The following is a 15743-nucleotide window of genomic DNA, read 5'->3' as shown; positions in this document are numbered from 1 at the left end:
TGGCATTCTTCGAATTTGAATTGAGTTTAAACTTAATCTGTAATGAAGATCTGGTTTTTGTGCTGGCAGTTTCCTGGTTATAACAGGATTTTGTTCCTGAGAAATATTCACAGAAGCAGCTGTGACAGGAGAGCAAGCAGGCATGGGAAGAGTGTCTGCCAGCTTCCTCACTGACTCGATGAGTGAATGACTGAGTCAGCCCACTTCTCTCAGCTGTGCTCAACCCAGTCCAACGTGAGAATGGCTTGAGGGAAGGGCAGTGGGATGGTAAGAAGAGAAGGCAGGCAGGAGTGCCTTATTTCGACCTGATAGAAAATCCCTGCAACTGCTGGCAAATCCATTCCCACCAGTCTCCCAAATGCTTGTTTGCAATGGGTGTCAATATGTTAGGTGTTTATAATCTGGAGAGGACCTACTTATGAAGGAATTGTAGATATAATTGTGTTTCATCAGAACAAATAGAAGTTCCTTTGGTAACTTCAACATTCACCAGAGGTCATATGTACTAATTGATTGGGAGAATAACTTGAGCAGAGATGGGGCATTCAGGAAACAATTCAAAGAAATATTTTGCTTCGACTTAATATATATAAAAAAAATGAATAGGAGGTGACAAGATAACTAGTGGTATCTTTGGCACTTAAAGTGACAGATCTGAAGGGCATTAAGCTGTTTCAAACCACACAAAAAAAAAGACTAATTGACAAAAAGAGCAAATTAAGCAGTGCCCTGATCCTGGAGTGGAGACAGGGCCAATTAAGAGAACCACAGAAGTCCATATTGGCTCATGTTTTTGGCCCCATGGTAAAATATGGGCATGACTGCTTCCTTGTGTTTAAAATTGTCTTCTCAACTGACATACCGATGTGGTTCTGTGTGGGAAAGGTTGAAGAGAAACTGCAATAGCCAACATTAGCAGGAGTACCTTCACAAACTGCTGAACAAGGCTTCTGGTAGGAGAGCCACATTGAGACAATAACATAACTGATCTAATTAGTTTTCTTGTGTTTGTTGTCCATGAGCATCTGGAAGAAAAGTCTTGAATTTACTATCTTCAAATAGGCTCCATCTGAGTCCATTCATTGATTTCACGTGTAGCACTGCTACCATGCAAATTGTAATGCTTTCAACCAGATCTCACAGATACAATCACTCGGAAAATTGAATTCCTTTGTAACTCGTACCCTGTTGGCCACATATTTCCAGCAATATTTAATAAGAAGCCAAGCACTTGCTGGTATTTCATGATGCCACAGAAGCAGGCCATTGAGCCCTCTGAGTTATCAAAACAATTTCCTTCCCCCCCCTTTATTCCCATGGCATCTATTATTCCTCTGAGCCCTATCTCTACCCCCCCCCCACCCTCCAATTCTTCAACTACCCACCCAAGAGCTAATTATTGTGGCCAGTTAACGTAACATCCGGTGCATCTTCAAAATGTGGAGAGAAACCCAAGCAGTCACAGGAAGAATAATTGGGTTGCGTACACGGTGTGCGACCAAAAGTAGCATCAGAGGGACTGGTACGTTTCCCAGTTTAGTGAAGGTACTGCACAGCGTATCTACATAAATAACAGCTGAATCAGTACAGCAATAATGAGACAACCAACAATCAGGTCAAAGCTATACATCTATATTGCATTTTATTTCACAATTAAATGTGGTAGATTTTGGACCAAAAAATGGGAAGGCAAGTCTCCCAAGATGTTTCCACCCACAAATTTTAGAGTGGATCCCATAAGAACAAACAAAGCATTTTTTTTTTGGAAAGTACCGAAATCACTGTCATTTCCAATTCATGTATTGCAATTCTGAGCTAGAATATACCGTATACAATATTTTGCTCTTGGGTTCTTAATTATTAAAGCATAGGCTTGAACCATGGCTCTTCAGACTTGAAATCTTTAGTTATAAAGGTATTAATTTCTTAAGACAACATTGTTGCTCCATTACTCGAGATGGTTCTCAAAAAGATTATGTTAAAATGAATATTAATAATGTTAACAGTGCTGGTGAAACCTGGTTGATGCCAACACAAAATAAAATAAACTACTTTACTGAGTGAGCTGTATTTAAAATCAGACCTCAGCAGAATAACCCATTTCTCTCATTCATTTAAATTTCCTTATATATTCCATTTATGAGATAGCATGTGCAGATTAAAATTCACAATTGCATAGGATCTGATAGTTCAAGAAACCTATTCCATTCTTGGAAAATTCATTGTCCTCTAACACAGGCATGAATTAAAATGTAATGGCCTGTCTAAGATGCCAATTGGACGAAATCTAAATATCAACGTATTTGTGGAAGTACTTAAGCTTTTGTTCTAATGCTTGATAGACATGTATTATCTTTCTCCATATCCAGATAAAATTGATTGACTCTGTCTAGATATGGACTGCTAATTTTCTGTTAGAAAACATAAGAGAATCCCAGTATATGTAATCCTAAAGTTTCTGTCAGTATGTGTTAATCATCTCCAATCAAATGCACCCTAGGGTTCACCTTTTAATAGGATACTAATGAGCAAGTATTTCATGATCTGTTAATGTTGTCTCATGTGATTTAGTTGGTGCCTAGAACAAACCACTACAGTGAATCTAATCTGATTGTTCTGAGGTTTTTATTTTAAAATTAAGATAAAATGGCTCTATCTCCTAACATTAGAGAAGAAATACAGGAACCTGAAGATGCACACTCAATGCTTTAGGAACAGTTTCTTCCCCTCCAAAATCAGATCTTTGAATGAACCATGAACACTGCCTCATTTTTTTACTTTTTTTTTGCACTACCTATTTTTTTTTTCTTATTGTGACTTATAGTAATATTTTAGGTATTGCACTATACTGCTGTTGCAAAAAAAGAAATTTCACAGCATGTCAGTGATAATAAACCTGATTCTGATATCACCCCCCCCCCCGCTATTAAAGAATCAAGAGATCATATACCAGCATTTCCCTACTTTGTTGCTAAGTCTTTATGTGTATTCTGAATTGTACTTGATATTTTATTTCATTTTTAACTAGCAGTGGATAAACTTATTTCAACCCTTCAGGACTTTGAATTGTGGGACGATGTTGGATTGAACATTCCAAAGCCTCCAGACTTGCTGCAAATGTACAGGGAGTACGGAAGCCATGCAAATGCATCAAAAGAAAGGAGAGATGTAGCAATTGGAGTGGTGCCAAAGGACTTGGACCCGCTCCCTGTTGACAACAAATTATCTGCTTTACAGCAACCACAACCACAAGAGGTACAAGATAAGGAAAAGTGTGATAACAGTCTATTATGAAAATAGCTGTTGAGATTTTGAGTTAATTAGAACTTTTTAGCAACACAGACTCAAATACATGAATTTTTCACTAGCCTTGTATAATTACCAATTACTTTTGGGGTTTGTAAGCATAATAACAATTAGAAACCTTCTTGTGGACCTATTTTAAAAATTATTATTTCATATTTTCTTTTTATTTGTTGGTGCAATTATAGCTAATGTTTTGCATTTCCATTATTTTCCTCAAGAGGTAGCAGAAATTATACAGACCAAAACGGTTGTAGGCTCAGTGATCAAAATTTGACCTGGCAAGTGCTATTTGAAGCAACCTTAGTAACGTACAAGGGACTATTAATGTGACAGATGTCCTTTTTCACAATATTACATAATTACAAAAAAAATTGTATTATGGATCATTCAAACCCAGTATGAAGCTTTTTCTTTAGCTGAGATGTCCTTGAAAGGATTCCTGCAACTCCCACTGTGTCCTCGTGGGTGATGGTGATGTCCTATGCTCAGAATGATAGTAGTTCCTTAAAGCAGATATTTTACTATAAGTTCTTTACAAAGTGTAAATCAATTAATTCTGCATGTATATTGTTTAATCTTATCTCCAGCAGGCAAAAATAATGCAAGAACTCCAAGATCAACTCAGTATATTAAATAATGAGAAACTCTTCCTTGCATCACAAATCAGACAGCTCCAGAGGTATGTAATTCTTTTTAAAAAGTGTAACATTTACATTGCTCAATTCATTCTAAGTCTACCCCAGTTGTTTATGGTGATAATATTACAAAAGAAAATCGACAGTGAAAATCTGCCCTCCGTTGAATTGTGGAATTCTTCTCAATATCTTAAACCGCTAATCTATTAATCTACACGTCAAATTTAAAGGAATAAAATTTGCTTCAAAACAAATAAAACCCATTTGAGTCTTTTAGCAGTCGTTGTTTCAATTCGTCTCAGTTTAAATTTTTCATTTTTATCCTCATTATACCAGTTGAATTCAAATATCTGTTGAGGTTCAGTGTATGTTTCTGCCATGAGCTAAGAGCGTTTAATCCTCATGCTATTATATATTCATTTTGTTGTAAAACATTAATATTCATTAGTTCCAAATAATTTTTATAATGGTGGCTAACGTTAGAAGTAATTTGAAATAGAAAGGGAACATAAAGTATTGTGAATTTAACTGAATTTCTTTTAATTTTAACAGTGAAATAGAAGTGCTCAAGCAACAGAATTTGGCTGCTGTAGCAGCTGCACCTGAAAGGACAACAGTTCCACCAAGTACATTAGAACAAGTGCCTCAAATTAAACCCGCAGATAGTGGGGAGTATCTGGATGTGCGAAGCTTTGAAAACGATCGTTGCAATCCAGAGAAGGAGGACATGAACACTTCTTGCCCGATAAACACTAACAAAGATTCTAAAGTTCACTCTGTCACTCCAAGTACAATGACAACACTAACCCCACATGACAAAAAAGAAACTGAATTAACAACAGTCCATTCACATGAACCTATACAGTTCAATAAGCCAAACAGGTTAGTCACTGTTGTATATGCTGAGTAATTAGAAAGTAATAGGAGGTAGCAGAGGTCAATTATTATTTCCATGTCAAAGTGAATTTTCATACAGCCATTTGCTTTTATTCTAGCATGGATAAAACTGGGTAATTGGCAGGAGGCAAAGAGTGGGAATAAAGGGAGCTTTTTCTGGTTGACTGCCAGTGACTAGTGGTGTTCCACAGGGGTCTGAGGTGGGACCACTTCTTTTTAGGTTGTATGTCAATAATTTGGATGATGTAAATAGATTGTTGCAAAGTTTGTAAATGATACGAAGATAGGTGGAGGAGCAGGCAGTTTTTGAGGAAGTGGAGAGGCTTCAGAAGGACTTGGACAGATCAGGAGAATGGGCAAAGAAATAGCAGATGGAATACAGTGTCAGGAAGTGTACAGTTGTGTTTTGTAGAAAAAATGAAGGGGTTGACTATTTTCTAAATGAAGACAAAATACAAAATAACTGAGGTGTAAAGGGACCTGGGAGTCCTTTTGCAGGATTCCCTAATGGGTAATTTGCAGGTTGAATCTGTGGTGCGAAAGGCATATGCAATATTAGCATTTATTTCAAGAGGACCAAAATATAAATGACTTTTTAAAGCATTGATGGGGCCTCACTTGAGGTATGGTGAGCAGTTTTGGGCCTCTTAGAAAGGATGTGCTGAAACTGGAGAGGGTTCAAAGGAGGTTTGTGAAAATGATTCCAGGATTGAATGGCTTGTCATATGAAGAACGTGGTGAATGCTCTGGGCCGATATTCACTGAAATTCAGAAGAATGAGGGCTGACCTCATTGAACCCTATTGAATGGTGAAAGTTCTTAATATGATGGGAGAGTCAAAAGACCAGAGGATACAACCTCAGAATATAGGGACATCCTTTTAGAAGGAGGTGAGGATGAATTTCTTTAGCCAGAGAATGGTGAAATCTGTGGAATTTTTTTTTTGCCGCAGGCAGCTGTGGAGGCCAAGTCTTCATGTACAAATATTTAAGGCAGAGGTTGATAGATTCTTGATTGGTTAGGGCATGAAGGGATGCGGGGTGGAGGCAGGAGAATGGGGCTTAGAGGAAAATTGGATCAGTCATGATGAAATGGTGGAGCAGATTTGTTTCCTATGGAAAATTACCACATATTTATTGGTTTACCACCTATTAGATAAGGCTTCTTATAAAGCTCTTATTCAAGTTTAATTTGAAGCTGAACTATAAATCTTTCTGAATGTCATCACAAATTTTACATGTATCATTTGTATTTGAAGTCTACTTTTGAGTTTTATTCTGACCCTTTTCCAAACAATTTCTACAAAATATGCAAGATTTGTTTAGATTTAAGCAACAAGAGATCATCGGTTTTAAATTTGTGTGTGTCACTGATACTTCAGTATGGCAATGGGCTTTATCGAGCCGTGTATCGATAGAAGGGTGGGGATAGGAAAAGTAAAATTTTGTTTTTTAGCCATGTGTTAGCCACTTGGCCTGTTGGATTGTAATTAGATTGTCTTTCATAGTGGGTGAAGTACAGAGCCAAGCTGAGTTGAGGGAGAGAAGTGGGATTTTGTTTTGCTTCCATTTGTAATATAATTGAAAGTGAAAATCAGTAAATTTCATGAGGCCGAAATGAGCTTTCATCATTATCCGAAAGAAATGTTTATGGACTGAGTTATTTTGGTCTGGAGTTTAATATAAAATAAATATACAATATTTTAAAGTTAACTGTTTCTTCAAGCATATACCACTATTTAGAGGTATAAGTAGTATTAACATGCTTTTCCAATTTAAAAAAAAATCATCTGAGGCCCCAAGAAAGAAGAATAAATTATCCTCCCTTTGTGTGTTGAGTGCATTGATTTTTGAAAATGTTCCTTGATTTTTGCAACTTGCAGTTGGCTGGTAAAGATAACCTTACAATTACTTAATGTGGTTTACTTTGAATTCTCAGGTTTAGTGAACATTTTAATGTGGTCAGCAAAACTATTGCCTTTAAGTATATCATTCTTACACAGAATAATTTGTAGGCTTGGATTTCTGCAGATGATGCTGCAGATGCACATTAAACAATTACAGTAGTCGCTGATGAGTATCTTGTATGTAGACCCACGGCTTGCAAATTCAGTGGTGCACAAAACCGAAGGTGTTAAGTGAATTTACATTTGTTTTAAAGATCAACCATTGGCAAATAAGTCACAGTTTGTGGTTTCCTTGAAATTCCAAATCAAGACACTGACTGATCAGTCTCAAGACAGATTTGTGGCTTCCCTTTGTTGTTTTTTTAGTACCAGATTTTGATAATTTCTGATGACTTTCAGCAGTCTCAGGTTCTTGTGCTTTTCCAGGGTTTGGTAAGGAATTGAATTTCTACTTCACTCATTGTGTGGCATCCCAGTTGTTGGTACTGATCCTGTTAAGTATAGGGAAAACACGAGGAAATCTGCAGATGCTGGAAATTCAAACAACAACACACACAAAATGCTGGTGGAACACAGCAGGCCAGGCAGCATCTATAGGGAGAAGCGCTGTCGACGTTTCGGGCCGAGACCCTTCGTCAGGACAGTATAGGGGAATGTGGAATTGCTTGCATTTGACAGTTCATCGATGGACTTAACTCCCCATGGGGCAAATCATTAGGATATTTCATTGTCTTAAACTAAACTTCAAATTACCAGTTTCTGTAATGACCAGCTGCTGTGCCTGTTCTGTTGAGCTCTTGGATACCATTGAAGATTCTTTATTTCCTGTGTTACTGTCATCACATGATCTCTGATTTATTGCCACCCTTTCATAAGGCCTTTAAGATCTTCGGATTGGAGTAAAACAAGCTTTCTTTCCAGTTCGTCAGTGTTGCTAAGAGAATGTTGTAGTGGGGTATTGTATCTTGTCTCCTGTTAAACTAGTTTATTGTGCTCAGTCAGTACTGGAGGTTTACTCCTTTGATTAAAATGCCATTAATCTCCTTATCATTTCTTAATGTGCCCAGGGAACTTCACAGACAATTAGCCATATTTGTATATTGCAAGCTCCTAACACTGGTTCAAATTGACAACATGTCCATTTTCCCTCATTTCAATGGTTATTTTAATCCTTTGGTGACCAGAAAGGCATATGTTAATAAATTGGTCTAACACGATGTAAAACCTTTGAGCAGGGTATGCAAACAAAAAATAATTTGGGAAAGGGATTGTACTATTATAAACAAGTGTAAAGAGCATTTCAACTTCAAAAATAATTTTCATTTTTTTTCTAAGTAGTTTCTTTATGACAACTAGATTCTCTTCCATCATGTTGTCATCTCTACCTCTAATGTTTTGGCTGTTTCTCAGCTGGGATGCTTCAGGGCTGAGAGGTGTATAAAATGTAGACAGCATATTTGTCTACATAAAAGATTTAAGTTGAATAAAAGAACTGTAATACTATTTAACTTTCAAAATGTTTCTGCTCTCTTTATAGGGCATTATCACCAGCTTTTCATCAAGCACTGCTATCTTTTTGTCGGATGGCCACTGACAGTCGTTTAGGTGCAGAGGTAACCTCCTGAATAAAATTAGCACACTTAATATAAACCTAAACTGAATTTCCTTCTGTTTTAGATTTTTCTATGATACAGTCAGTCAACAAGTGAATGTAACCTAATGCCCTAAAACTGTGCATGCATACTTTTAATGTTTGCTTTTATTTTCTACCACATTGCATGTAGCTTCATCTCTGCTTCAGGCTCCAAACTAGCAGAGGTTATTCAAATGATGTAAAAATCCCACAAGCAGCCTTCTATAACTATTGAGGATGAGGAATGTGGGGTTGGGGTTATCCATATGGCTACGTTCCTTTCAACAATTTTACTCTGCTGAATTTCCTATTTCTTGCTCATCTTGGCTCTCTGAAAATAAGATACAAGATGGCTCCTGAGTGAATCATCTGATCACTATTTTAAAATGTAGGTTTTACTTTGCATCTAAAACTACACAGCCTATAAAGGTTTGTAGATGCCAAGAAGAAATCATTGCTTCATTGTGGATTATCAATTTGAAATAACAGTAGCACAGTGAGGAGAGTCACTGCCTCACAACACCTGTATTCAATTCTGACTTTAGGTACAGTTTTGGGAAGTTGGTTTGTTTTCCCTGTGACCGTGTGGGTTGTCTCCAGCTGCTTGAGTTACTTAACAGATCCCAAAGATGTGGATTGATAGTTTAATTGTCCAGTGTGAGTTGTTATGATGTGTAGGTGAGGGATGAAATTTTGGGAGGGAGGAGGAGTTGACATGGACAGGACAATGTAAATAAGATTATCATAAATGGCTGTTTAGTTGTTGTTGAATTTATAAACCAAGGGCCAATTTCTGTACTGTATCTCTCTCCAACTGTGCATGCATTATGTGCAACATGTTGTCTTCCTGTTTTTCAGCCAATTTTCTATTTTTAAGCATCTTTTGTTGGTAACTCTCCTTAACAGTTACTAAGGGAATCTGCTGTATCACATTTTGGGGCTGAATCAAGCTAGATTTAGCCTGAAGTCTGTCACCCTCTCCTCCTCTCATTAGTGGCTATGGTGCAACACTACTTTTGTCAAGCCTCAAAATGCTTTACAACATTGTTCAATGTCTATTCAGAAACACTAATTAGGCTGATTTAAATATTTTTTAAACATTAAATAAACAAAGCTGCAATCAATAATAAGTTAAAACACTAAGAGATAATGAGAAATGTAAATAGTCACAACTCCAGAAGCAAGTAAGGTAGGATAACACTGAGACAACAGAGAAGACCCATCCATTGAGCAGAATTACCACAAGGCATAGAAGTAGAATTAGGCCAATTGGCCCATCGAGTCTTCATCCTTCGATATTGGCTGATTTGTTTTACCTTTCAGCCCTGTTCTCCTGCCTTCTTCCTGTAACCTTTGACACCCTTACTAATGAAAACTACTCACAACAGGCCAACTGTGGTCTTGCCAAAGTCAATTTGAAATGAATGCTAACATTGCATTTCCCTTCTTTAATACTAACTCAACCTGCAAGTTAACCTTGAGGAAATCTTGCACTTGGATTCCCAAGTCCCTTGGCACCCCCAATTTTTGCTTTTGCTCCCCATTTAGAAAGTAATCTGTGCCCTTATTCCTTCAACTAAAGTACATGACCATACACTTCCTTACACTATTCATCTGCTGCTGCTTTGCTCATTCTTCTTGTCATTCCAAGTCTTTCTGCATCATTGGCACTGGGATGACAGTGGTCTTTTTAAAGCATGTTAGAATTGTGGATTGGAATAGGAAGAGGCTGAAGATGTCAGTGAATACCTTGGTCAGCTGATCTGCATAGAATCTGAGCCATTGACTTGCTGGGTCTGGACAAGGCCATGACAGAATGAATGTGATTGATGTCCATCAACTCTGATCACAGCCTGTTTTATTTGATATTTTGTCCTTGCATGCAGGAAATATGATTTTAATTGATTGCAAGGAAGATTGTGCAAAGTCCAAGTTCAAGATTCAAAAACTTTATTGTCATTCTAACCGTACATCAGCTCTGCAGGGCAGAATGAGACAGCGTTTCCCAGGAGCAGTGCAATAATAACATAACAAACACAACACTAAATAATAAACATAACGATAAATAGTAAAACACAAGCCACATGTCAGTTGAAAACAATTTATAAGTGTCCAGTGCAAGTTAAAAGTATCCATGCCATCTTGGACAATGTCTCCCATCCACTCCATAATGTACTGGTTAGGCACAGGAGTACATTCAGCCAGAGATTCATTCCACCAAGATGCAACACTGAGTGTCATAGGAAGTCATTCCTGCCTGTGGCTATCAAACTTTACAACTCCTCCCTCGGAATGTCAGACACCCTGAGCCAATAGGCTGGTCCTGGATTTATTTCCACTTGGAATAGTTTACTTATTATTATTATTATTTAATTATTTATGGTTTTATATTGCTATATCTCTACACTATTCTTGGTTGGTGCGACTGTAACGAAACCCAATTTCCCTCGGGATCAATAAAGTATGTCTGTCTGTCTGTTAAGCTTCGTACAAAATATTCATGTTTTTCAAATTTCCATTGCGTGGTCTGCCCATGTAGTTGATTGAGCAAAAGTATAGAAGATGCAGAATCTCTGCTACTGTGCAGATATAATTTATGAGCATGTTAATTTTCTAGCTGATCAGTAATCTATATGTAAATTACACTCTATGGTGAGTTTACACTGAACATTAATCTTGACATTAAGGGGAATTTTCAATTAACGTTAACTTTGACAATTTGTCATAGCTTATTAACTTAAATAATTGAGTTATAAATTTGCAGATCAACACAGTTTATTTAGAATTCCAAGATCATTTTCCCAATGTACTGACGAAATTTGAACTCCGATGACTTCATGTTACAACTCTTGTATCTAGTACTTAAAGTTGATCGTTCCCTAAACTAAAAGAACTGAAGAAGCAATCATTCTTGTAAATTTGCACACAGCCAATGAAGATTTCCACATTTGCTCTATCTGGACAGGGGAAATTGTCTCAGTTGTAAACTGAATCAGAATAATTTCTCCTTCGGACTGCTGCAAGACCTCATTCAAGGGGGAAGTTGGTTTATGTCTTAGCTATGATCCCACTGAGTGCAGCCAACAAGATCTACTGTTGGATTGTGTTATGTACACTAAAAGTAAATGAAGGTTCTAACAATTTCTAATTGTGAAAAAGAAGCATGTTAAACAAATTGACTTTTATATGCATTTAATCAATGAGTACATAGTTCTAAAACCCATGGAGCTTTAATTGGAAGCTTAATGTCACAAGTAATTAGTGTTAATTGGAAATTGAGAAGTCGATGAGTAGAGCTGAAAGTGTAATTTATAATGCTTTTGTTTATGATAGCGGCCATTGTTTATTTTTATTTGCAAGAACTTTATATTTCTATTAGGACTGTGGTGATAATAAAATTTATTTTCTGTCTAGGTTTCACGAATTGCAGATAGTGAACAGTGTGTGATGCTGATGTTGGGACGATGTCTTCCACACATAGTACCAAATGTACTACTGGCAAAACGAGAAGTAAGATGCACTTTATCATATTTCTGGAAAATTTTGATACACTATAACTTTCTTTTTCAGTTTAAATATTTCAAATTTTAGAGCACATCTTAATTTTTTGTTGAAACAATACATTTAGCCATTTTCTGCAATATTCTTACATTTATACTTGCATCTCTGATCCTAGAGAATGGTGCATCTCTGCCAGGTGAGTTGATAAGACCACAAGGTATTAAAAAGATTTTATCTGATGTTGCTGCTCTTCTGTGTTGCTATAACTCTTAAGCAGGCTAACCTATTTAATTCTATTAATATTGTGATGTTTGCAATTGTAAGCATAAATTCATTTCACTGTCTTCAGCTTTTAATAGATTGCTTTACTTAAAAAAAAATACAAATCTAACTTCTAGAATAAAATGCATTTGCCGATTAAATCATTTTGTATGATAAAATTAATCAGACAATATAAAATGTGCACAAAAATCTAGGTATCTACAATGGATATTAAATAGTTGGGAAAGGTGTATTTAGCCATTGTCTGGAATGAATCAGAAACGGTCTTGGTTAATAATGTTGTAGGAGTATTATAATTGTTGTAAGAGCGAGAATTGATTCCCTTTGATTTATTTCAGTCATCTTTATTCTTCTCGTTTTCCCAGCATTGAATCCATATCCTTACAATCCTTAATTAGCCTAAATAACTTGAGCATCCTGTTCAACCTCAAATTGCAATTCTGCACCTTTGTCTTATCCATCATTGCTTTCACCTTAACAATTATCTTCTATCTATACCGTTACAATTATTATTCATCAAGTTACTCCACTTGTTAGAGAGGTGTTTAGTTGGATAGGGCAGGAAGATTTTAAGGGTTTAAAAATAGAAGCCGTACTATTCTTTTTACCGGTGGAAGATTGTGACTTAGTTCACCTGCACAGGCTGACAAGCTGCGTGCTCAGCACAAATATGGAAGTGTCAGATCATTGCATCTAGACAATGTTTATGTACAAAAGTGCATTTCTAAACTAGCTTTTGTTCCTTTCAGTTCACGTTATTTTTTTTAAATCTTAAGTCTGAAACTCTTCAAGAGAAGCATAGCTTAGTGTATAACATATTACAGAAATGTCTTTAGAGATAACAATAAATAGCTCTCTAGATGTTCCCAACCTGGAGTCCACAGAGCCCTTGCTTGATGGTATTGGTCTATAGCATAAAAATGGTTGGGAACCCCTGCTCTAGATTGAATGCTTTTTTTGTAAGTGGCTTATTTGTCTCCTGATTTTCCTTGGAACTTTAGTGTGTTGGTACTTGTTAACGCCAGGTGTCAAAGCAAAAACATTAACTGGGTTGGTGTATCACCAATAATCCAGGAGAGTTACAAAATAAGGGGTCAAACATTTAAAACTGAGGTGTACAGAAATTTCTTTTTTCGGGGATAGTAAATCTTAAGAATTCTCTGCCCTAGTGCTAGTAGATGTAGATTATTAGATACATTTAAGGAGGAGATAGATTAGTATCTGAAAGGTCAAGAATTTGAAGGATGTGAGTAAATGGCACAAAAAAATAATTAGGCCAGCACAGATTATCCATGATCATCATAATTGGCAGGGCAGGTATGAGGGCCCTGATGGCTTACTAACGTTCCATCTCCTACTTGCGTTCCATCATGTGATCATGAGAAAACCAAATTAAAGCAAGAGGAAAATGTAATGCAGAAACAATAAAGGGTTTAGTGCTTTACAGAGGCATATTTCATAATGAGATAAAAAGTATTTGAGAGTTGGAGCACTTGAATGTGATAACTATAGTACATAAAAGGTTCAAAATAACCTGAAAAGACAATGGACACATGCATTTGTGTGGACACAATGGACACACGAGCATTCCAGATTGCTAATGGTATTAAGATTTATAGTTGCAGAGGCTCCCGTGGCAGTCTCCAAGTTATCTTGGATCTAGAAATAGTTGTGCAGAATTTAATAGGGTTAAATGTCATGAAAAGAGGAAAATGAATCAAGTGGAGGCCAAATGCCCAAATATTTGTCATGGAATAGCTTTCTTGGAGAAATCATATGATTTAAATAAAATAAATGTAAAGGTATGCAGAGGCATATGTACACTTTCAACATGTTTGTTTCCTCCACAAGAAGTTTGTTAGTAATATTTATGAGAAAGAAAATGTAAATCTTGACTAGAAGTTGGTTGTGGGGCAGAAAGTAACAGGTATAATAATAATGTTCTGCAGTAGTGCTGACTGCTTTTAATGCAGGTAAATGATCTGTCTTGTCATAGACTACAAATTGAATTATAGGCTACACTAAATTAAGGAGTGTGGTTTAACCAGAATAAGGACTGTCAACAGAGCACATGAATTCCTAACAATAATCCAGTACTTGAAGTCAAAGAACAAAAGAAAACAGATGCTAGAAATGCGAAACGAAAATAAAAAAATGCTGAAACTACTCAGCAAGTTTGGCAGCATCTGTGAAGAAACGGTTAAGGTTTCATATTGACCTGAAACTTTAACTCTGTTTCTCCCTCCACAGATGCTGCCTTCAGTTGCTGCCAACAATCAGTTGGTTTAATTTGGACAAATGAGGTGATATGCTTTGTGGGGAGGAATATGAAGATGAAATTCACCAAATGGTAAGACTTGGTAAAGAGGAACTGAAAGGGTGAGCATGCTGAGATATGCATTAATTGAAATGCTGATCTTAAATGTGTATGTCTTTACAGGGCTGAGGCTGCACAGTGTGATCAATGACACTGGTTTCACCTGTAGTTAGTAATAACCAAGTAAATGCAGGTTACTCAAAGTTAAATTGACATGTTTGCAGTAAAAGGTTTTTAAAACTATGAATGTAGTATCCACTCTTGCTGAAGTGCTCACACAGTATTGTGATTTTCTGCATCAACTGGTTTCAAAGATGATGATTGCATCCTGTTGCCCATCCTTTGAACAGAAGCAAGAAACATCAATGAAGCACAACCACCGCCAACTGATCATTAACCATAAACTGAAGCTGTGTTAGCTTTATGTGAGTGGACAACTGGACAACAGTTAGAGACTGACTGTAGCAAATACCTGGACTCATCAGTGCACAATGATGAAGAGCACAGTGCAAGATGTAGGAATTTTTAGCTGTAACTTTACCAATACATTCTGACATAAGATTAAAACTAATTCTCTCAAAGTTTATGAAGCTATTTCAGTTTTTCTTTTGCAGCATCTTTTTCTTTAATTGCTTAGTGTAATATCACTGGATAGTGTGTGAGTGGTGCATAACGATGACTTTGGTTCTCAGTTGGGACCTTAGTTTATTTTGATTAACATGGCTTAACCAGCACAATACATGATCATCAGAAGCAGCACTCATCATCTGCTGCATGGTCACATGCACACACAGAGACATTTCATAGAATTATTCAGTGCAGATCACTGGCTCCCATTGTAGGATTTTTCTGTTCATCTTACAGAGGGAGATATTCATGAGCCACAATTGGAGATAACAAGTGACTTCAATAGTCTTTCTTTTTCAATCTTTTTATTGAATTTCATATATATAAAGAGAAACATAACATAATATAAATAGGTTATAAATGCATTAGATTTAAAGTTAAATTTATAATAGGATAACAATATCTTATTAAATATCAACCAAAAAAACTTATAATAAACAATCAAACCTATTTTGATTGAACATGAAAAAGAATAAAAATAGTCATCAAAAGAAAAAAAAAAGTAAAAATGCACGAAGAAATGTATATTAAAAAAAACCTAAACTAACATGGGCAATAATGCCAGTTTATATGAGTATGATAGTGTCAAAAACTCCGGAACTCCATATCAGAACAAGAATAAAAAGAGAAAAGGTCTGG

At 36.3% G+C, this 15743-nt stretch overlaps 1 protein-coding gene across 4 annotated transcripts in view; it reads left to right on the top strand.

The window, feature by feature from the left end:
- The window catches only part of relch (RAB11 binding and LisH domain, coiled-coil and HEAT repeat containing), a 114802-nt gene that overhangs the window by 34708 nt on the left and 64351 nt on the right, over positions 1 to 15743 (top strand). For all 4 annotated transcript variants that reach the window (XR_009506996.1, XR_009506997.1, XM_059945226.1 and 1 more), the window contains exons 6-10: positions 3058 to 3255; positions 3894 to 3985; positions 4494 to 4823; positions 8282 to 8357; positions 11792 to 11887. Coding sequence is in view for 2 of the 4 variants with exons in the window: in XM_059945226.1 (XP_059801209.1) it covers positions 3058 to 3255; positions 3894 to 3985; positions 4494 to 4823; positions 8282 to 8357; positions 11792 to 11887 (792 nt within the window). In the remaining 2 variants the exon portion in view is untranslated. The remainder of the gene's footprint in view (positions 1 to 3057; positions 3256 to 3893; positions 3986 to 4493; positions 4824 to 8281; positions 8358 to 11791; positions 11888 to 15743) is intronic.

This window comes from Hypanus sabinus, chromosome 20 (genome assembly GCF_030144855.1).
Source record: "Hypanus sabinus isolate sHypSab1 chromosome 20, sHypSab1.hap1, whole genome shotgun sequence".
NCBI classification, from domain to species: Eukaryota; Metazoa; Chordata; class Chondrichthyes; order Myliobatiformes; family Dasyatidae; genus Hypanus; species Hypanus sabinus.
Note: the sequence above shows the minus strand (reverse complement) of the source record. Positions and strands in the feature narration are given on the sequence as shown.